A 22,823-nucleotide genomic window follows, 5' to 3' on the forward strand; every position below is an offset into this window, starting at 1 on the left:
GAGGAGGAGATAAAGCAGTCGCACTAGATTAATAGTACTGCAGGTTCAACACCGCTTCTATTCGAGACAGACAAAAACAGTATCAGTGTGTCCCAGTTAAAAGATCTTGGGTAGAAGGAACAAATATTTTATTTAAAAAATGCAGCCACGTGTGATGATGTGATTCGCTCGCTGCTGGCTCCAAAATTCCAAGTGCTGAGAGGAAGTTTGCTGAAAGGTGGTTGAAAAGAAATAGTGACATACCCTAAATCAAAAGAGGTGTGTCTTTAATTACAGCAGCCATGTTTTTAAAGGTACTTGGCTGATCAGTCACAATACTGGACCAGATTTTACACGTGAGTGTTTGCTTCCTGGAATCTGTGTGGACATATAAAAACGTATAATTATTTTATAAAAAGCAGTAAAAACAGTAGCTCCCTGTCTACAGAACACGCAGTTTGCTCAAAGAGCATCTCTGTCACCCAGGGTTTGTTAAGGACAAACCAGTATTTGTTGGGTGTTTGGGCTGCTTCAGTGTCTGTTGGGCTTTTGGCGTTTCATGTCCTTGTTGCTGTCTGGAGTTAAATTTTTAACCAGGTGGGAGATGGGTCAGGCAGGTACCATGTAATGCCCCCGGATAATTCGGGCTGATGCTGCATCTGTTCCTTGTGCTGTCCCTTACTTCCCTTGGAGGAGTTTTGCCGGTTACAGCAGTCCCGTGTCAGCTGCACATGGTTCTGCAGGGTCTTCTTTGGGACGGGTCTGCAGGGGAGCTCAAGGGCTGGTGTGTTGTGCGTGTGAGCTGAAACATCGCAGGAGGAAACCAGGAGTTCATCATAAAATATCTTTTCACGCGAAGAATACAATCTTTTTGTGGTGAGTGAGCTTTCTTCCCTAAAGCATGTCTAAAGAAAAGATGAATGTCAGAGACCTTTCGGCTTTGAGGCAAAATGTACAGCGCTCGAAAGGCGAGCTCTGGGCTTGCTGGCTTTGCAGAAAGCACCTATGCACAAGATGCGTGAAGAGACCATGCAATGTACCAACCAGATGGGAATTCAAACCTGAAAAAGCCTGGAAGATACAATAAATGTAATTTCTACAAATACAGAAGGACGAGTTGGAGCATTCAGAGCAGTTTTACAGTCACTTGAGCAAAAGAAAGGATCAGGGGCTGGACAAGCATGGCTCTGGGCTACCCCTCCTGTCCCTAAACTGCATCTGCAGTTTCTGCAAAATGTTTGTAAGTGCAGAGGAAACAGCTGCGATTATTAAGAAGGGACAAAAATGATCACAAATGCTTGCACAGACTTGTCTGTTCTGGTGTTAGCCAGGCAGCACAGGCGGCCAGCAGAAAGTCTGGTGTGATAGTCCGGGGCTGGTCTTGCTCGTTTTGGTGCTGTAGGAATTCACTTGTGTTTTCCACTAAACCAAAATATTAGGACAGTGCAAAGATGAGCGGATGACCCCCAGGTAGCATAAGTTACACCCTCTGTAAATTTGTATTTGTTCCTCCAGCAGAAGCAGCATTTTGGATTGGGAAGAACAAGAGAGAAAAATAATCTTTATTTACCATGTAGAGAACTGTCTCTGGCGCCAGCACTGACCGGGGCAGCCCGGAGGGGCCGGGGCCGTGCACACGCCGGCCACGCTGTTAGTGCCACGGCCCAGTCTCTGCCTCTGGGCGGGAGCAGCGTGGCTGGTCTGCTCTTCTCCCCTCAAAAACACCAGCCTGAATTGGTTGTGCCTGCGCTGCAGATTGGGAATGGGCTCTGCTGGCCCCAGCCCGCCGGCCACCCCCATGGCTTGGCAGAGGATGCAGGGAGTGCTGGGCGCGTTGCCTGAGCCCATGCCCTGGTCCTGTGCGGTTTAGGAGAAAAGACGGGGTCCATCAGTCAGACTTGCCCAACTTCTACGGAAGAAAACCTTAACTTCATGGTGGGGGGATGTTTTTATAACCGAGTGTTGTGGTGGATGGATTTCACCTGACCGCAGCTGTCTGGACAGCATCTAGCGTCAGCACAGAGGAGCTTCTGCAGAGCAGCTTGTGGCACCTCCACTGACCTTTGGAGTCTCCCTCCAAAGAGCTGTCTCTGCCCAGGCAGGGCTGGGGTGGCCACAGGAAGGGCCCCAGCCAAAGGAAGGAGCTCGCTCTCTTGCCGGGGCTGTGGATTGGTGCTGACCAAACCCGAGTTCCTCTCCGGTGAGTGGTTTGGCTATGGGAAGGGCTGGAGGGAGGCAGGCCGGCTGGAAGCGCTGGTGTGCAGCGGGACACTCGCCTCCGAGCTGTAAGGAGGTGAACCCGGTCTTGTGTTTCGGTAGTATCTCAAGTTGCTCTTCCTACTTGTGGAGAAAATCATGAGGTCGGGTTGTAAAAGTTACATGCATGATTTATAGGAGCATTTTCTTGTACTGGTCTTGACAAGAACATTTAAAAATATATTGGTGGGAGAGAATGTGACCGGACACATTATCCCAGAGGAATGGACTCCAGCTCAGAAGAGGTTGGCAAACTGGCGTGGAATATAACAAAACACACAAAAGGAGCGATGGGTGGGTGTCTCTAGGAGGGGAACAAGACTTGTGCACAAGCGATGAGGTATGATTAATTATTAAATAGCACCAGAACAAGACTAAAAACCAAATACTCCTAGCGATAGCATGTCTATTAACAGGTAATCGCTTGATAACCTTCAAGTAGATTTCAAGCAGAAAGTGATGTGAGCAAGGAAAACAATCCCTCATGGTGACAAGAATAACAACGGGCTTTCTCTGGAAAGAGAAGTTCCCCCATGTTGGCAGGATCCCAAGTTATGAGAGACCTGTAAGGAAGGAGTTAAAAACACATAACGCAGCCAGAGGCAGCACGGGGACTCGTTAATGTGACTGCTGGCTCACCCGTGGCACGGGACTGTCTTTACGTAGGGATTGCTGTCCCGCTGCCAGGGGTCTTACTGCAGAGTAATGACCGTAGAGACGCTTGGTCCAGAAAAATCCCCGGGAGCACTACACTCCAAAGCGCCCGGGACCTACTTACTCGCACCTGCTAGTACTGCCCCTCATGTAAGAAGCTCATTTTGTATGTGTTAATACTGCTTTTTGGTACCTGTAATGATTTGTAAAATTTCTTATACTTCATAAATAAACAGTTGTAGAAAACAGAGCTGGAAACAGAGCAGTACTTTGCTCCCCTGCTTTGCGTTTTGTGTGGCTTTTGTTTTGCTCGCAGCTGAAGACCATCTACAGCTGCCTTGTTCCTGACTCAGAGTGACAGGAGACCACTTTCTTTTGCTTCCCCTGAGCACGGTGTACAGCACTGTTCAAACCTGAACAAGAACCTGGGGCTTAATTTACCTTCCAGCTCCGTCCTGGAGCAGAACCCCTGTAGCCACCGCCGCCGCCTCTGCTGTCGCAGACACAGTGGCCGCCTCAGGGATGAGATCAAAGCTGCCCGCAGCCGCAGGGCCACCATGGTGCCCTGCAGAAATGCTGCCTTGAAGCAGTGCCACCACCCGTCCCCTCACCACGGCCCCACAGAAATGATGCGCAGGAAGGACTCAGAGCTCTTTGTGTGCCCCTGTCCCAATGCCTTTGCAGGGAAACCTCGCTGCAAGGGTGAACTTCCACACCATTTAAAAGCTTAATTAAGCTGGTTCAGCCCAGCTAGCTGCATGTTTCCCTTTCCCCATGCAAGTGATGAGATCTTCCAGTTCATCACCACCGTAAGGTAGATATACGCCCTGTTGTTTATTCTCAGGGTGGTGAGCCCCTGGCCCGGGTTGCCCAGAGCAGCTGTGGCTGCCCCATCCCTGGAGGGGTTCAAGGCCAGGCTGGACGGGGCTTGGAGCAACCTGGGCTGGTGGGAGGTGTCCCTGGACTAGTAGGCTTGGAATGAGATGATCTTTAAGGTCCCTTCCAACCTAAACTATTCTATGATTCTATTTGGCTGTTCAGTGCGGCCCTCCCAGGCCCCCAATGGCCTCACCCAGCTCCTCAAGGCTCCCCACGGTGGGAGCTTGCCACTGACACGGGTGGGAAAAGGCAGATTGAGGGACTTAACGCTTTTCCCGGGCTCTGCCTGTCCCCTTGGCTCCCGCCATGGCAGGAGCTCCCCGGGTCTGAGGAGACGCTCGGCTCTGAAGCCTTTCAGGCTCCTGCTCCTGGGCCCGTCGGCACCCCCCGCGGCCGAGGCCGCGCCGCCATTTTCCTTCCTCACGGCGACCACCGGCGGTCCCGCCGCGCCGCGAGAGGGCGCTGTGAGCGGCGCGCGGAGCCCGCCGTTTCCGCGTAGGCGTGGCCCCGCTCGGCGTCGCCCTCTCCCTCCCTCGCGCGTGCGTGCGTGCGTGCCGTGCGTTTGGCGCGCGCGGCGGCAGCAGAGCCCTGAGGGGAAGGGGGGGGGCGGCAATGGCGGGCGCGGCGGCGGCGGCCGGCGGAGGAGGCGGCGGCGGAGGAGGAGGCGGTGGTGGTGGTGGTGGTGGGCCGGGACCGGGTCCGGTGGCGCAAGGGCTGAAGGAGGCGCTGGTGGAGACGCTGACGGGGATCCTGTGCCCGGTGCAGGCGGTGCGCGCCGCCGCCGAGGAGCAGGTGAAGGTGCTGGAGGTGACGGAGGGTGAGTGAGGGCCGGGCCGCGCTGAGGAAACAGAGCGGGGGGAGGTGGTGGTGTCCGGGTGGGGAAAGGCCGCCACCACCTTCTCCCAGCGTTTCCCAGTACCGGCGCCTCGTGGCCTCGGCCAAAACTTCCATCTTCAGCGCTCGGGCCGGCGGGGAGCGGGCAGCGGCGGCTGTTTTGCTCCCGGCTGTAGGCGGGTCCCCGGTTTCCCTTGAGCAGCCCCTGCCCCGCCTCGGGAGTTCAGCTGCGGGTTCGGCGGTGGGACTTCTCTAGGGCTGGCCCCGGCCTGCAGCGGAGGTCGCCGGGCGAAGCCTCAAGGCACCGCTCGCCTCTTGAGTGGCAAGAGGGGAACGTCCATGGGGCAGTGTGGGGAGCGGCCTGGAGTTGTGTGAGAGCTGAGTGACCAAGGAGCACTCTAAGCTTGCTACTGGTAGGACGTGTAGGGGGAGGTGGGGTGGCAAAGCAGCAGGCCTGTTGCTTTGGGCACCTCTTTCCACCTGAGCCCAAGTCTCCAGGGTTGCTCCCGTGATGGTCATGGAGAGCCTTCCCTCTGTGTGGTGGTCTGCATGCCCTGTCCCACTCCCACAGTGATCCTTTCCGCATCTGGACATGTGTGTCCCTTGTGTGTGCCCATGTTATCATAGAATGGTTGCAGCTGGAAGGGACCTTGAACATCATCTAGTTCCAACCCCTCTGCCATGGGCAGGGACACCTTCCGCTGGACCAGATTGCCCAAAGCTCCATCCAGCCTGGCCTTGAACACCTCCAGCAATAGGGCATCGACATCCTGCACGTCATCATCTGTATGTGGCGTGTTTTAGGTTGAGTGTGGTCAGGATGGAGATATACCCTCTTGTGTGAAGCTCCTGCACTGGGGCTTCGTTGTGTGTTTCTGAGAGCTGAGGACGTGGAAGACACTGGAGCTGGATGGCAACCGGCCTATGGCTTTGAAAAGGCAGAGCTTAAAAGAGCAAGCACCCCAAATTCAATCAGTGTCTCTAATTATTCCATTACTCATCTGACCTTTTTATGATAGCACTAAGCCAGCTCATGCGCTTGCTGCTTTTCCTGGGTGGAAGCTTAAAAATTTATTGATGGTAATATTTTATTTCACTTCAGCTCAAATTTTATGGCCCATCCCAAAGAACTGCAATTTGTAGGAACCACTGGAAGATTTGCAGACAGTCTGCTGTGACAGGAGCTGGGCGCTGGAGAGCTTGGCACTGCAGCCCTTGGCCCTAAGTTGTGCCTGTGGCCTGGCAGCATGATGGGCTGGTTGTTCGTGGACCCTCCTGGAAATTTTGCCTTACCTTTGCTTGATTTTGCTATTCTGAAAGTGTTTTGTGCAGTGTTTTAAAGTCTTTCTGCCCCTGAACTTTAGCGCAGAAATGTTATCAAAGGAAGCTCATGGTAAAGAGAAGGAAGGTGTAAGGGCATGACTGGGTCAAGGATGGTGTTATGATTACGTTACTCTGCAAATGAGACTGGAGTGATGAAAGGAAGGCAAATTATTTGATAAAATGTTTCTTGTTGTACAGTCCCTTAACATGCGGTTGTAACACTCAGGGTAAGTCTTCCTTGATGCATCTGTGTGTTGGTATCACAGCTATTGGAGGTTTTAAGGAGTGATTCAATGGCATTGTTACAGTGCGAGTCTGGAAGTGCTGTGAGGTTCATTGAGCCATAGAGCCTTTGCCTTGCATGTTACTACAGTGAAGTGTGCTCTTCAGTGGCAACTTTTTTTCCCCCCAAACAGTCTGAGTCTTACCACAAGAAGTGAAATCAAGTTTGTGTAATGGTTTGGTTAACAGATTTCCAGAAAAGAGTATTTTTTAAGGGCTGTAGGTGATGGATGTCCCTAAGGTCCCTTTGAGAGCCCACAAATGCAACAGGATTACATTTGGTGAATAACATTAAGGGCAAGAGGAATGGAGTCATCTGCGCTTCTGTTTTTTTACTGTTTTACAAATAACAGTAAAAGTCACCGAACACTTCTCTGCAGTTGCAGTCCCAGAGCTGCACAGGCCAATTGCAGGACCTGTACTTGTGACCTGGAGAAGGCTACAGAATGCGCTGTCACGCAGCTTGCAGGTGACACCAAACTGGAGGGGAGGCGGTTGATGTCCGTGAGGACAGGGCTGCCACCCAGAGAGCCCTGCGGGAATGGACCAAGAGGAGCCTCTTGAAATTCAGCAAGGACAGAAACCAAGGTCTGCACCTGGAACAGGAGGACCCGCCACAGGGATGCAGGTCAGGCACTGCCTGGCTGGCGAGCAACTTTGTGGCAAAGGGCCTGGAAATCCTGGTGGCTGGTGAGCTGGACAGTGTGCCCTGAAGGCCACCAGCATCCCGGGCTGTATGAAGAGGATCAGAGGCAGTGATCAGCTCTCTCTAGTCAGCACTTGTTACACCACATCTAGAATACTTGTCCTGTTTTGCTCCCACCCCACCAATACAAGGAAGACAGTGACAAATGGGAACGAGTTCAACAGAGGGCCATTGAGTTGTTGGGGGAACTGCAGCACTCACCATGTGAGGAGACGCTGGGGGAGAGGGGTTTTCCAGTATGGAGACAAGAGGGTTTTGGGGGTGGATCTGAGAGCAGGTTCTGGTAAGTTTGAGGAGGTTGTCAAGACACTGGGGGTAGGAGGGGGTGAAGGAAAACAGGCACAAATTGAGACAAGAGGTTCAGACTGGATATAAGGAGAAAGTTTTTCACTGTGAGGAGAGGGAGAGCCAAGCTTTGGAGCAGATTGTCCGTAGAAGCTATGCTGTTTCCATCCTTGAGTATTTCCAAGACCTGCCTAGAAAATGCTTTGAGCAACCTGATCTGATGCTGCTTTGATCACAGGGGTTGGACTGGGGACATCCTGAGGTCTCTTTCAGCTGAATTCTGCGCTTCTGTGATTCCTCCTCGCTTGTCCTAATGAAGCAGCATGAGAGGAATACGCTATATTCTCCTTTCTGTGCTGTCTTTGATATGGAGAAACTTGTAAAAACCAAGAGGAGGAGCTAAAGGAATACATTGTTTGCCAACACTGTATTATTGAGGTAAAGAAACGTAAATCATGTGTATCACAAGTACTTTAAAGAAGCAAAAAATGTAGTATCATAAAGCAGCGTAAAGAAGGTGCTGAAAGTAAAAGTGACGGCAGTAGACAAGAGCGCAAATACTGGCACTTTTAATGAAAAATAAATGAAGGTAGGCAAACAAAAATTAGGAAAAAACTTGTTAAAGACATCAAAACTTATGATGCTTTCAAATGTTGGAGAAGCAGGAAGTATTTCAAATGTGTTCATAACCGCCAGGTTATGAAGTGTGCAAGGTATATTCAAGGAGTATAAGGCTTGCAGAAAGCTTGCAGAAAAGCGGAATTCCTTGTGCTGATGTTGACTTAACTTGTTGCATTGAGGGGCCTCTGCAGGAGACACGTTAGAGGGTCCACGTCGGGTTGAAGCATGAGCAGGAGCAGTTTCACTTACCAGTTTACTTTAAACAGCAAGTGCTACAGGATGCGTCTCCAAGGGTTTTAAAGGGACTGAAATATTAAATTCCCGTGTTAGGAATTGTGCTGTAAAACTTGCGACTTAAGGTCACTTAGGCACCAGACAAATACAAGTTGGTAAACACAGGACAGCTCTTAGTAAGGGCTCTAAGGTGATGGGTGGAGGGGTGAATGTTGGGTTTGTTACAGCTGAGTCGATGTGGCTTTTGCTCTGCCTGCAATACTAAAATTATGTTTAGAATTGGAACGAGGAGGGGAGGATACATGAGATTGTTGTGGCAGAGTTGATCTATGTTTAATAGAAGACTTGTCTGAAGGTGCCCTGGGACTGCCAAAAAGCTTTTAGAAAATTCCCTTACTGAAACTTCTTGAAGAAGCTAAACTGCTGCAGACAGCACTTGAATTAATAACTGATTAAAAGCTGGAAGACAAGAGACAAAAGTGACTGGTCATGTTTCACATGGCAGGGAGATAATCAGGAGTCCCATGTGAAGCTGGACTGCTCAGCACGTCTGTAAACGATGTGGAAAAGAGTGAATACTGCTGTGGCAAAGTTGCTGATAGTGCTGCTCAGTCTAGCCAGAGTGAGAATCAGTGGCAAAAATTACAGACTGATTTCACAAGTGTGACATGGGTGTGCAAACAGTAGGTATAGGTCAGTGTTGGTCAGCAAAGTAATGCTGGGGGAGGAGGAGACAGCCCAGATGATACCTTAAAGAATAACGCCAACTATGCTAACTATTGTCACTGGGAGAAGAGATCCCATCGGCAGTGTGGAGAGTTTCCTGAAAACACCCATTCACTGCTCTGTCGTGCTTGGAAAGCCAAATGGACCGTTAAGGAGGGAGCAGAGAACAAAGCGCGACATAAATTCCTCATGGCTCTGCAGCCTGAGTGCAGCATGCATTACTGGCTTGCTGCTCTCAGGAGGGCTAAAGCAGGGTAGTAAAAATGCAGCACAGACATTCACAGAGGTGTGGAAAAGCTTCTGTTCTCAGAAGGAGCGAATACATTGACTTTTCTGACTGAAAAAGATAGTAGAAAAAAAAGGTAGGCTCTAAAAAAGAAAGAAAAAAGAAGAAAAAAGGTAGGCTCTAAAATCGTAAGTGACAGAGAAGGCGAGTGAGGAGCGACTATTTGTGACTTCTTGTAAAGCTAAGATCAGATGAAAATGAACCTTGAAACAAGCAGAAGGAAGTAGGTTGTTTCCTCCAGTGTGCAAACTATGGAACTCATTGCTGTTGGATGTTAGAGGCTAGAAAGAGTTTAAAAAGCTTAAGATTCCTGGAGGAAGAAACTCATCAAGAACCATTAAACACACTGGTGGGATACAACACCTGCTTCATGGCATTTCCCAAGGCCAGGATTTCCGAGGAGGTGTGTTGGGGGAAGCGTTGCTCTGCCCTCACCTCTTTTCTTAAGCTGCTTGCAGGTTGGGTTGTGTAATATGGTTAAGCCAATACAGCAGTTACCTCTCCTTGTGTGCTGTCCCGTGTTGGCGCCCATTCTCTTCCGTGCAGGGTTTAGCCAGGTGGAGTTGGTTCGGTTTTTTGTGAGGATGCAGTTGAGTTCCCTGAAGTGGGTTGATAGCGGATCTGGCTGGTGCTTGTGCAAAGGGATGGGTAGAAATACCCAGTCAGAGGTAAGCCTCTGGAACAGGCTGAACTGTCCAAGGGGGTAGTCTCCTGTCTGACTCAGTACAGCTGTTCTGGAGGAATACAGGATGTCAGCTCTGGAGTAAGGGCATGGTGGCAGTTTCCTGCTATGTCACCCTTTAGCAACTTCCAAACGTGTCCCTAGCAACTCGGTCTCTTCCCTGCTTCTGCATCTTCTGTCTGCTGAGAAAGTGTGGGAATAGGCACCACCTGACAGCTTGGGGATGGGAAATGCATTATTGTTGGTCTCCAGAAAGATGGAAGTTCACCTGGTGACCTTTGTTGTCTTTAGGTTTTAATGGAACATAAATAAAAGCAGTGCCTGTGACCGTTCAGGGGGAAGGCAGGAGAAGGGAGAGCTACGGGTTGTGGGAGCAGTGCTGCTGTGTGTGTGTCTAACCTTGTTCCTGGTGAAGTGGGGATAGTGTTTCCATTCCCCCTTTATCTGGTCCATCCAGGTAACGTCATACACTACCTCCAATAGTATACGTGTGCATGCTATGGCCGGCGTCTTATGAGTTGAGGATAATTCTATAATGGGTAAAAATAATCTCTTCTTCTAGGTCTTACTGTATTGGAAAACATGTATGGAGGCCAAGCCATGTCCAGGAATGTCAGAGCAGGGACAGTGTGTTTTTGAAGGAGGTGCATGTCCACCAGGAGAGATCATACTTCAACCTTACGAAGAGGAGCAGTGTCTGTAACACATTCCTCTAAATTATGCTGATAAAGAGCTTTAATGCCAACTTCTTATATGGTTGAAAAATACCGCTATCCACTTGCATGGTTAGGTAACAAGTTTGACGTTTAATGGTTGAAAGTATTAAGTCTCTGAACTCTGGAAGGCTCTTGTGCTCTGGAAATGTGGTGGTGATAGATGGTGGCTCCAGGCTGTTCAATGGCTCTTTTGCCTGTCTACGTTATGGGTTTCTATTTGCCCTTTTTGCGGGTAGAAAAGGCATTTTATAAGGCTGTCTTCAGCGTGGCTTATGTTGTGACATCTTGTGTATGAAGAGGCGCCTTCAGCTCAGTTCTTTGCAAGGTTGTTTGTTGCCAGAAGCTGGGATATGCAGGTGGCTGTGAAGATGGTGCTGACCTTGGCAAATTGACTTGTGTCGCTCTGGGCACGCTGACCCTCTTCAAAGTTTCTTGTTCATCTTGTTTGAGACTAGTCCTGTGCGGGAGACAGCCAGTGCTTTGATTTGAACGTGGTCTCAGATTTGGATATTGGCTTATGGGTGTTGTAACTGTTCTTGCAGTATCTTCTCTTCCAGAGTAGGTGGCTCAGCACATTTAGTTTGATGCTTTAAAACTCCGTTGATTCTGTGATTGTATTTTCATGATAGTTTGCTATCTCGTGATACAGATTTGTATCAGGAGAATAGCTAATAGGTACAATGACAGCACGAAGCTTGTAGTATCACTTGTGCATCACCAGTTCAGCATGTTTTTGCTTATGGTCAGTTCCTTCCTGACATAGCTGTTTTAATGCATATACGGCTTTGAGAGCGATTTCTGTGTTGCATTGGGTACCTTCCTTGAATACATGATTTTATGCCGTAAAAACTGAGTATTTTGTGGAAGGATTCTGGAGAATTTACAAACATGACCACAATATGTGGTTCTATGGTGGTCTCCTGGCTGTAATGTGAATCATTGTGAATCATAGTAAAGTCAATGATGGGCAGAAATGAGTAGAAATCCTGTGAATGGATAAATTGAGCTCATTTTTTAACAGGAGTTAACATTTTAACATTGAACTGACTTTTTAACATGGAAATTGAAACAAGAAATGGCCGCATTGGGACACATGATATCTGACTTTCAGGAAGAAAGGTTTTCACAGCAGCAAATGCCATTATGTGAAATGCTGCAGGCCCGTTTAGTGTAGTGAGAAGTTGTGAAGAAGTCATTTCAAGTGAGATACCTGAAGCCATCACGGATGCTGGAGAAGACTGGCCTGAATCTTTCTGTCCTTTGCTGAGAAATGAGGAAAACACAGCTGTAGTTTTCAGAGGTGTGCTGAAAAAAAGGAGTGTTTTTGGAGTAGTTGTTGAGCATCAGGATGGATGCTGAAGAAATTCCTCAAAGGAGCACATTTGTAGAGTGTAAAAAAAAAAAAAAAAAAAAAACAAACCACAAAAAACCCACAACCAAACCCCCCCCCCCCCCCCCAAAAAAAAAGGCAAAAAACAACCCAAAACAACCTATATATAGCCAAGCAAGGTACCTGCTTGCTGTTTCATCCTAGTTTGTCTGCAGATGCCTTCCATGCTCTGCACTGGTTTGGCCTCATGGCTCACCCTACTTTGAGCAGGAGGTTGGACAGGGTGACCTCCTGAGGTCCCTTTCAATATGAATTACTTTATGATGTTATTGAAAACCAGTCCCGTGGAAAACGTTGCTTGCGCCTGTGTAGCTGGAGACTGCGGTGCACAAGGGGTGGGTAGATGTTGGGTAAAGAGAACTGGATTTCTGATGCTGCTGTGGTCGTGAGGATCTGGTCTCTGCAAATTGATTGTTGATGCCACTGACTGTCAGTGGCCATGAGGCAGTGGATTCACCTGGGTTGGCTGCAGCAGCTACCATGGCCTCTTGCCCCACCACTGCCTATCTTAGACAATTGTCTCCCTGTTCAGACAACTAAAAGGGACCTGTAGCAGCTCCTGAACCATCTCTGTAAGGACATATTGAGCTGGAGTCAGTCGGTGCTGTCCCACTTCAACAAGGCAGGATGTGAAGTGCAGTGATTCAGTACAAAGTCCCACTTGTGTATTCCTCCTTGCTTGCTTATACTATTTTTTAGTTTGGTCTGGCTTAATTTCTCCAAAAAGTTGGGGGTGAAAGAGGTTCCATAAACTGGTTATGTGGTAGATGAACCTTGGTTGTGAGGAGGAGAGTTGGATTTCACCGATATTGAGGTTAATGGAGATGAAAAGCAGAGCTGGGAGGAAATGTGTTTGCTAAATGTTCCCTGTGCCAGGCTCTTCCTTAAAAGTTTCTAATATTTTGGTTTTACCGACGTTATCTTGGGAAGAAGACTTGATGTTTCTGATATCTCAAATCCACAAAATAGAAGTGGAGGAACTGCTTATCAAGAGATGCAGTTGACCTGCAGTTACCCATGATAAAGATAGAAAGTTCCTAGCCAATTGGGAAAAAAACAATAATAAACCAATTCTTTGAGAAAAGAGGAGGCAGTGAGCTGTACAGTGAAAGTGTAATTTCAGTCCCTGGAAGGATTCTTGGACCAGCTCATTAAGGAGCTTGCCAGTGGTGGTTATATAATAGGATAAATAGATGCTACACATCTAATATTGTTTTGTATGATCTGTTCTCAATAAATCCATGTAATTTTTGTTTGACGGGAGAGCTGGCTAATTGCTTAAACACGGAAGCGCTGGGTATGAATGATCTGAGTTCAGTAGGATTCCTGATATGAATTTGCCACCGTAGTCATCAGTTAAGAAGAACACAGGTTTGTAATATGTTTAAGATGCACAGTGGGCTGAAAACCTGTGCATAGTCAGTGGCTAATAGTCAAACCCAAGGGGCTTTTAAGACAGAGCTTTTGGTTGCTGCAGTAGTGAGTACACCTCTGGTTTACCAACTGTGGCACTGCAGTCTGCTTGGAGAGCAGAATTAAAAAGATGTTGAAAAATTGTAGAGATGGCCTAAAGTCATTGAAACAAAATATTGTAAATAAGTGCAGAGTACCATATGAAAAGGGCAGAAAATCAAATGCATAAATGCAAACAGATTTAAAGGTTGCAAAATACTCACAGTAGTGAATTGCAGCTGTGTGAAGCCATTGCATTTATTCTGGCTTCTTAGTTCATTTATACCCTTTAAAAATGTGTCTGAAATGCGATACCATACTCAAGTCTGGAATATTGCAGACAGCTAGGATAATAATTACTACTACAGTTAAGAAGAGTATTACGTTAAGTACTTCTCAGAATGAGGCTCCCTGCTTTTACAGCTTGGATAAGGGTTGTTTTTTTTTCCTTTTTTTAAAAATGCATGATCAGTGAAGAAAGGTTGAAGGAACTGGGCACGTTCAGTGTAAGCATGGGAAAGTGAGAGGCAATTATCTCCCAACCCAGAAAAGCCTCTTACAAGTGAGGTGGATATTAGGAGAAACTCAGATAACCACATCTGTGAAGTGCTCAAATATGCTGCTAAAGAAAGTTGCAGAACTCTTTTTTGAGAAGAATTTTCAAGACGTTTTTGTCAGGGATGCTGTCAGCATGTTTGACCTGTCCAGGGAAGCCAGGCTGTGCTGGCAGGACCTCAGGGCATACCTTCTGCTCCACAGTTGCTAGATCTGAAACCTCACAAATGCATTTTTTTAGCAGACAAGAGAAATTAAATGAAGTATTTAGTACAGTTATCAGCTACCTGGAACTTAAAGTTGCAATTTTAAGCAAATTTATTGAGGCATGTGGATTTACCATACAATAACAGCTGCTCTTCCTGGTGTTTATTTCCTGTGCTCAGTCATCAACAGAATTGGTACAAGCATTTTAATTTTGCCTTCGTTACAGAATTTGCTTGGCAACTAAAAGAAGCTCTTGCTTTTTTTGACAATTTTTTTGACGGAGGAGGTCCCACAGCCTGGATGATTGTACAGCAGTTCCTGGTGCCAGTGTGCTCGGGCAGGGTTTGCCTCAGGAAGGCACTTGGTGTGTTCTGAGCGGTCTTAGGGTGTGCTTTGGGATGGCTGAAGTGATATTTCCAAATCACTCTCTGGATGAACCCGAGTTGTCTGAAAAGGAGCTGCTGGCTGACAGTCTTCTGTCTTACTCCATCCTGGATCTTATCCACGCATCCCTCATGTAGGAATTTTGCTAATGATGTTACACTGTAGATAAGATTTATTTTTTTTTCCAAGTTGTAGACCATTTGCTTGTTTTTAACCTGTGTTGCAAAATTTTTTGCCCACGAGAGAAAAATAAGATGCTGAGAAAATAAATGAAGTTTGTGCAGAGAGCATAAGGGAGAATTAATGCTCATGATTCATTTGAGTAACTACGCTTTGGAATTGTCTTCTCCTTCCCACATATGAGTCATTGAATTGGTATGATGTCTTTCTCCAAAAATCTTGATGAGTTTTGCTGTGTGGGAATAAAAGTTATGATACCGACTTTTTTTTCTTGCAGAATTTGGTGTTCATTTAGCAGAACTGACTGTAGATCCCCAGGGAGCTCTGGCCATCCGTCAGGTGAGTATGCCTGGAACTGTAGAAAGAATTTTGATGGTTGTTTCCTTGTTCTTTAAAAGACTCATGTTTCCAGGTGAAAAATTGGAGGTAGCTTTCTATTACTGCTTCTCTGTTTTCTTTTACAGTTCTCTAGAGTCATTATTTTCTCTTCCAACATTATTCAGGTGTTATATACTTACCTTTTTGAAAATAGTGCTTTTTACTCAATGCATTGCATCCATTGCTCAATGGATGGCCATCCGTTCATCTTTGTACTGCGGTAGCTTTTCTCTGTCCGTTTTGCAGAGATTTTTTGCATTTTTGGCAAGCCCTGTTGCCCCTCTAGAAGCAGCATGGTGGGACGGGAGGCTGAGCAAATGGGTCAGGGGTGACACTTGCTGTGGTTGCAAGATTTTTTTACTGATTCTTGACCTCTCTTCTAATGCAGCTAGCGTCTGTCATTTTGAAACAGTATGTGGAAACTCACTGGTGTTCTCAGTCAGAAAAGTTTAGACCTCCAGAGACCACAGAAAGGGTAAGATTTGGTTTCATGTTGTCTACTTTGAGGCACTTTATCCATCAAGAATATTAATTTTGTATGTGGTTTTAAAAGTGCCAGTGCTCGTGTGTATTATGAGGATTAATAGCTTCAGTTAAGGTTTTCTGCCGTTTTCCACTTCGAAAATCTGTTTTCAGTTGCTTAAAACAACACAGGACTTGAGAAGCTTGGGCTAATTTCTGTAGGCTGAAAAGTTCAGCCATAGTAGTTCTGCAGCTCTAAGAGCAAGACTAGAAGAAAGCTGCTGTGTAAGTTTTACAAATACTGATTCTGGCAGTCCTTTTTCAGAGATCTGCTAAATCTTGTGTTTTTCAGCTTTGAACTTAAAGGCTGTTTTCCCATGACAAATTTCAGTTTAAAGGTCTGATGGATTTCACTAAAAATCTGTTCAGTAGGAGTATCTAACAGCTAAAAAGGCTGGAGATTCTAGCCCTTTGCCACTTTGACTGTTGACTGGACCATCTTTCACATCTAGGGTATGATTCATCCCATCCAGAGACAGTTGCTTGAAATAGATCTTGTGAATTATGCCCCAGAAGGGCTGGCTGTTTTTTCCCATCCCTTCGCAGTTGAGTGACTAGTTCTTGTTTACTAAAATCTTCCAAAGCAAACATAGTCCCTGACACTGGTGCTGGGATTTATCTTGTCTAATGCTGGATGTCTTCCATGTAGACATCCGCATCCTATCTAATTGCAGCTGTGATGGAAGCTAATTGTATGCTTGGCCGAGTGTTCTGTGTGAGAAGAGTGCTACGTTAAAACACACTGTGCACTTTTCCATAAAAGAATTACGGGGTGTAGTGTGCAAGGTTTGTTTGTCTCATGAGTGTTCATTTTGTAAAACCAATATTGAATCAATATCAGGATACAGTCATAGCTATAGAAATTTTATTAAATTCTTTCATGACTGGGAATCTGTTTTGCTAAATAACGTTATTCTCTACAGGCAAAAGTTGCTATTAGGGAGCTCCTACCCAATGGGCTGAGAGAGTCGATCAGCAAAGTGCGCTCGAGCGTGGCTTATGCAGTTTCAGCTATAGCCCACTGGGACTGGCCTGAAGCCTGGCCCGAGCTCTTCAATCTCTTGATGGAGATGCTGGTTAGTGGAGATGTGAATGCAGTGCATGGAGCCATGAGAGTGCTTACAGGTATGTGTATGCGAGAGCTTTGGCAAGGCTGATGTAGGAAGTGGTTTAGGCTTTTCCTTACCTTAGTATCCTATCGCTTTTCACTCTAAATTGAAGAAATTGGAATTTCCTGCTTCTCTTCTGGGCGTGATGCAAGTCGGTTGAATTGCACGATCAGTAGATGTCATGAAAGCTGAGGGGGAAGGTTCTGTGCTACAGGTGTATAGCTCAGAAGGAACTTTAATTGTAACACCCTGTTTTCCAGATACCTGCAGTTTTTAGCATGGTATTTTTCTGCTTGCCTTCAAGGATTGCCATGGCTAGGCCAGATGACAGTGGTCTAGTCAAGTACGAATCAACCTGTTTCCCGTATGCTTAATGTTTCCCAAAGATTCTGTTGTTGCTGTTGCCTACAAATTTGTTTTCTTATAAGAACTTCCCTTCTTTTTCCGCTTCCTAGAATTTACCCGGGAAGTGACAGACACACAGATGCCACTTGTTGCTCCTGTTATTCTTCCAGAGATGTACAAAATTTTCACAATGGCGGAGGTATGATCTTCACTGTTAAGTTGATACTGAATGGCATTAGTGGGAATGTTTCTTGGAGCAGAGAAACTCCAGATTTAATGATTAAGCTGTACTGTAGTATAAGTTAGACTTAAAGAATTTTCTTGATGATGTGGTACTTGATGGCAGCTATGTTTCAACAGAAATGTTGGAGCCAATGATAAAATAAGAGAATCAAGTTAAAGCAAAAAATACATACAATTAAAAGAAAAGTAAAGGAAATAAGTATCTTGTGTTCCTGATCTATTGTTTAAACTTTTTTTTAGGTGTATGGTATTCGCACAAGGTCGCGTGCAGTGGAGATATTTACCACGTGTGCCCATATGATCTGTAATATGGAGGAGTTGGAAAAGGCAAGAGTTTAACTTCCTGTACAACGTATATTGAATTCAAACCGAGCAGCGTTCTAAATAATCATTAATATGAAAATGAAACGTTGGAGAATTATATATTCTGTCACCTGTAATTCTGGGGAAGAGGGTGTAATTTAAGACATGTAAAGTGGGTAACTCCCTCCTTTACATGCAGGCCTTGATACTGTGATTTGGTTTCCATAATTAAGTTTAACTTGCAACTTACCAACAGATGTGCCTGGAACGGCTCAGAGAAAGGCCAGTCGGCATGGGGAGGAGATAGGGATTTCCAAACAAAGGAATGATACACTGTTGTGGCTTCCAGTGTCCAGGTGAACCATGTGTCCTGATAAACTGCCAGGCCTTGGCCATCTGGGTTACGGTGGGCATTTTTCTGGCCCTTGGGCGAGGCATTGGTTATAAGCTCCAGGAACTTCGTCAGTTGCTTTAGTGTGCATGTTAGCCTTTTGTTCCTAAAGGGGTGGTGGAAACCAAACCAAATGTTAAAAGAATAGCTGTTAAGAAAGAAACACTATGGAGTTAAGCAGCTTTATACACATGAGTCTCCTGTCCAGCACTGCGCACATCTGCATCTTATATGGCCTTTGCCAAGTTGGTTTCCCAGCACTCCCCAGACTATAAATTGTTCCTTTTAACTTTTTTTGGGGTGAAGACAAGAAAGGGTGACTCTCAGTCCAGTGGCTGGTTGTTGCTGAGTGGCTATATCTGCTGTTTCCTCCCTGTTTGCACAGGGCGCAATTCAGCGCAGGCTTTTGGGAAGTCCTGATAATTACACCATATCTACTCTGCACTGACAAGGTTACTTATGCAATAATATTACGCGGCTGGTACCAGTATCCAAAAGATTGTGGTAGCTCCCCACTGCCTTATTCTGGAGGAGGGCTGAAAGTGTCCTTTACGTTGTATACAAAACTTTTTCTATTGAAATTGGCCTAAAAAAAAAAAAACAACAACAAAAAAAATAAAAACCAAAAAAAAACCCAACCAAACAAAAAGAGGCAATCGTTTTATAAATTGCTAAGGTGTTATTTCATAGTTGATTTAAACATATGACTTTGTTGTCTTAGCTATGGAGTTATGAGAAATATTCGCCACAAAATTATTTTTATCCGGTATTACTTGCTGTGACAAGTACTGCTCATGGAGTGCTTTGACATCTGGAAAAATAATTACTGCATTTTCCTGGGAAGAATAATGATGGTAATCTTCAGGCCAGTTGTTGATACTGGGCTCACAAAGAGCTTGTTTGGTTTGGGGGAGGGTGGCCCAGGAGGGAGATAAATGTCACCCGCAGGGCTCAGTCTAATTGCTGGTGTGGGATGTAGTCACCCCGGGTTTCTTTTATAGCCTGAGGAGGAGGGGGGAGGGTGGTAGGATGCAGGGCATGATTCATCTAATCAAATGAAAGTGCCTCTTCAGGAGGATGTGTGCTACTCCGGAGACTCTCCAGACTGGATCATCTGGATCTCTCTTTACAGGCTGAAGTGATTAGTTGTAGGTGTGTGTTTTGTAGCTGTCTCTGCTGCACAGTTTTGAAGGGTGGGATTCAGCTGAGCTTAGTTCCCAGCATAAGGAGAGAGCCAAAGTGGTGTCTGAAAGAAGTATTTCATGTGACTTTGCACTGTTTTCTAGTTGCCATGAGTCTTACTTCAGTTTTGTAGCAGGAGAGCACAATTTCTATTGTTTCTAGTGCTTTACTTGTCAGATGTGAGTGTTCTGTACCTAGTATTCACTTCTGCTTGCATCGATTGTAACCAGGGTGCAGCCAAAGTCCTGATTTTTCCTGTGGTGCAGCAGTTCACAGAGGCCTTTGTTCAGGCCCTACAAATACCCGATGGACCTACATCAGACAGCGGCTTTAAGATGGAAGTCTTAAAGGTAAGTCACTTCAGACTGATTAAATAAAGAATCGAGTAACAATACACTGTCAGATGTGCTGGAAAACAGAGAAACTTGAGTGCATGTCACCTCTCCTAGTATTGCTCATATTATGAATAGTGAAGGGTTTTGGCTCCCAGCACCATACATGGAAATAAATTGTTCTGCCTGTACTGAAGATACCTATGATGCGATCCATAGGGATCTGTCCATAAAATGATCCACAGGGATCGATTCATAACACCATCTGTCCTTGTCATTCACTGGTTGAAGACATCTTAGATGTATCTTGTTTGAACATCATGCTCAGTAGTTAAATACCTGTCTTTTCTAAAGATGCTGCAGAATTCTGCTGCAATGAAGTTTTAAAAGCTTATTATGTGCAGGTGCTTTTCTAGAATTTGCCTGCTCTTTAATGCTAAATGATATCTGCAGAAGAGAGGTGGAAAGTCTTTGTATTCTCCTGGTTTCCTGGAGAAAGAAGATTGGATTGCAGAGCTCTATGTGCACGTAGCTCAGTGCGTGGGGACAAGAGTGCCAGTGTAGGTATGGAGATCCTTCAACAGCTGGGAAAGCACTGGAGTTCTGGGATGTGCTGCCTGCAACATGGGAAAGAAAAGAAAGCTCAAAAGCAGAAGTTGCAGAATCAAATCCAGATCTTTCATTTGCTTGCACACGTGCTGGGGTAAGCAAGACTTGGGTCAGAGTGTACAGGTTTCTGAAGATGGACAGCTGAGGCCCATTCAGCTGCGTTCCCTGAAGAAAACAATAAAGAAGAGTTACTGAAGACAAGCATCAAAAGTTTTTCATAATGACCAGCTTTGTACTGGAGCCATGAAAATAAATGCTGGGAGGATGCTGTTGTATTATACAAACTAGCAACTACTGAGTTCTGTGTTGTGGAACTCGTTTGCTCAGTGCTGTTAGAGGCAGCACTACCCTGGTTGTGGCGTCCCGTCACGCCTCAGTAAGGGGCTGCAGGTATCGTACACTGGAAACAGCAGGAGCTTGTTTCTTACTGTGCAGCACCAAATGGAAGGGAGTTTGGGGTAGGATGTTGGCAGGTTTTGTTGAGAGAGTGTCTCCTGCTGGTTTTTGCCTTCCATTGGCTGTGCACTGGATTCCTGGGACAGTAATACATAGGAATGTTAACACGGAGGGGATGCTCTGGGATACTCTGCAGGGTGTAATCTCGATTTGCACAGGCTGCAGCTCAAGAATGGCTGAATCTGATTCCAGATACATACATTGGGATGTTTAATGAGTAGAAGTAGTTTTCAGTCTACACGGAAAGCAGTTGTAATTGATAGTTTCTCTCTAACCATAGACCAGTTCTTCTGTTCTTGTTACATTCCTGCATTCTGTAGCCTTTTTTGTTATTTACGTAACAGCGCTTACTGGAATTGGAGCTGTTTGTACTTGTATGTCCGCACTGATATACGGCAGTAGTCTCTTGAAAGATGTGACAGGCTGGGAGAGTATTTGAGGAAATGTCATCATGTTCTTGCTCTGTTCCTTAATTGTGCGTGGGCATCTGCTTTTGGCCACTCTTAGGTGGGTGCAATACAAGAAAGGATTTCGGTCTGAATACACCATTGTATGTTGGGTGGCATTGATGGCAGCAGAAAATCAGTATAGATTTAAACAGTAAATTTAGGAGATCTGCTGCTGGCAAGTGGTTTGTAGGAGGCTTTTTGTGGAGAGATGAGTTTTCTGGTTGTTGACTCAGGGCAATTCATGATTTTGTCACTTAGGGCTTCTGAGCTGATGATACCAATTTTCTAAGGGAAAAGGGATTCGGGTGAAAGACCCGTAAATTGCCTTCCCTTCCAGAAAAGTGGATTTTATAGTCATTGTAATGCAGAAGTAAGAGACCTCAAGGGATTAGTTAAGCCAGCTCTACAGATGAGATCATTACAGGAACCCCTTGAAATGCTGATGCAATGGAGGAGGGAATTGAGACTTTCTTTTGTAGTACATTTTCAACCAGATGCGAACTGAGTCCTATGTTTTTTTCCTTAATGAAGTGCTGTGCAGCAAATGACAGGAAGATTTTTTTTTTCCTTCCCTGTCTCTTGAGAGCTTTGCACTCCAAGGTTTGTGGAGTTCTTGGTGGAAACCAGAGGCAGCCCTGACCTAAAATGTCTTGCTTTCCATATAAGAACTTTATGCAGGACAGCGTCAAAAGCTTTAACAAATAATACTGAAGCGTACGCGTCTGCCTGATCCTCTAGGACAGTTATCCTGTTTAAGAAAGTAAGTAGGTTGGATCACATCATGGCAAACCACTGATTGTTAATTTGTCCCCAATCTTTCCGAGTGTAGTTAGGAGTTTAGAAGCAATTATCAGCAGGAAAGTCAGTGCCTACAACCCGTGGAGGAGATGGCAGGTTTGGCCACAGCAAAAAAAACCCATGAGGACTAGAACAAAATACCAGTAGTGCAATTCATTGTTTTGTTGTTTGATAGTTTAGCATGAATTAAATTGATATCTCTGAATGAGCTGCAACAAATGATTCTTGAATCCCAATTCCAACATTGTTGTTGAACGTGCCACTATCGATTGTTTTGAGAGAAACAGAATGATTAAACATGACAGGTAACAGGGTTAAGGCAAACTTCATAACAAGGGAATACAAATACGATGTACTTAGTATGCAGTAGCTATATAAGAGCACCAATTAACCAACAGCCTAAAGCATCTTATAACCTTGCTGTAGAGCTTCTTCACTTACGCTTAAAATCTGCTCTTTCGACACCTGTATATTAGGTGGGTCAGAAAAGTTAAGCTTATATTTTTTTGGTTTGGGAACAAATAATTAGTTACTAAATAATTACTCCTACTCTTTGTACTTCAATGAAAAACAAGGTGGTAACTGTGTCTTGGCATCAAATTTCCTGAGTTTATGAGCAAAGTTTATAACCTGCACCTGCTGCACTGTTACTGAACATTTAGCTTTAACATGCTCTCCTGCTGATGGCTAGCATATTTCTTAAGATTTTTATCCACAAATTTGGGGGTTTCTACTTGTGTCTTTAGACAGAGAAGGATGTGAAGCCAGAAAAGGCTTTAATACAGAGTGACTGTATAAGCAGATGCTGAGCAACTAGTGGAGATGTGGTTGGATGGTTGCTTCTGCAATAGCTGGAACGGACTCAGGAGCTGTTGTGTCACTCCCCCAGTGGTGATTTCGGTGTGTCTGTGCGGTGACTCAGGCTGCAAGTGCGGGTACGGTTGGTTGTCACCTGGCTTGGCCATTAAATGTCCTTCTTGGGGAGCAGCTTGACTTTGCTCTGAAGAGAGATGGATAAGGATTTTCTTGGAGGATTAAATAGGTGGTGGAGCAGTATGTGGGGGTTGGCAGAGGA

General features: G+C 45.7%; 1 protein-coding gene across 1 annotated transcript in view; it reads left to right on the top strand.

The window, feature by feature from the left end:
* Positions 1–4,432: 4,432 nt before the first annotated feature.
* The window catches only part of IPO9 (importin 9), a 41,157-nt gene continuing 22,766 nt past the window's right edge, over positions 4,433–22,823 (top strand). The window contains exons 1-7 of the mRNA XM_063356453.1: positions 4,433–4,585; positions 14,909–14,970; positions 15,398–15,484; positions 16,455–16,656; positions 17,096–17,184; positions 17,469–17,555; positions 19,335–19,454. Coding sequence (XP_063212523.1) covers positions 16,596–16,656; positions 17,096–17,184; positions 17,469–17,555; positions 19,335–19,454 — 357 coding nt within the window. The 5' untranslated portion in view covers positions 4,433–4,585; positions 14,909–14,970; positions 15,398–15,484; positions 16,455–16,595. The remainder of the gene's footprint in view (positions 4,586–14,908; positions 14,971–15,397; positions 15,485–16,454; positions 16,657–17,095; positions 17,185–17,468; positions 17,556–19,334; positions 19,455–22,823) is intronic.

The sequence above is a fragment of the Chroicocephalus ridibundus genome, chromosome 20 (genome assembly GCF_963924245.1).
Source record: "Chroicocephalus ridibundus chromosome 20, bChrRid1.1, whole genome shotgun sequence".
Classification (NCBI taxonomy): domain Eukaryota; kingdom Metazoa; phylum Chordata; class Aves; order Charadriiformes; family Laridae; genus Chroicocephalus; species Chroicocephalus ridibundus.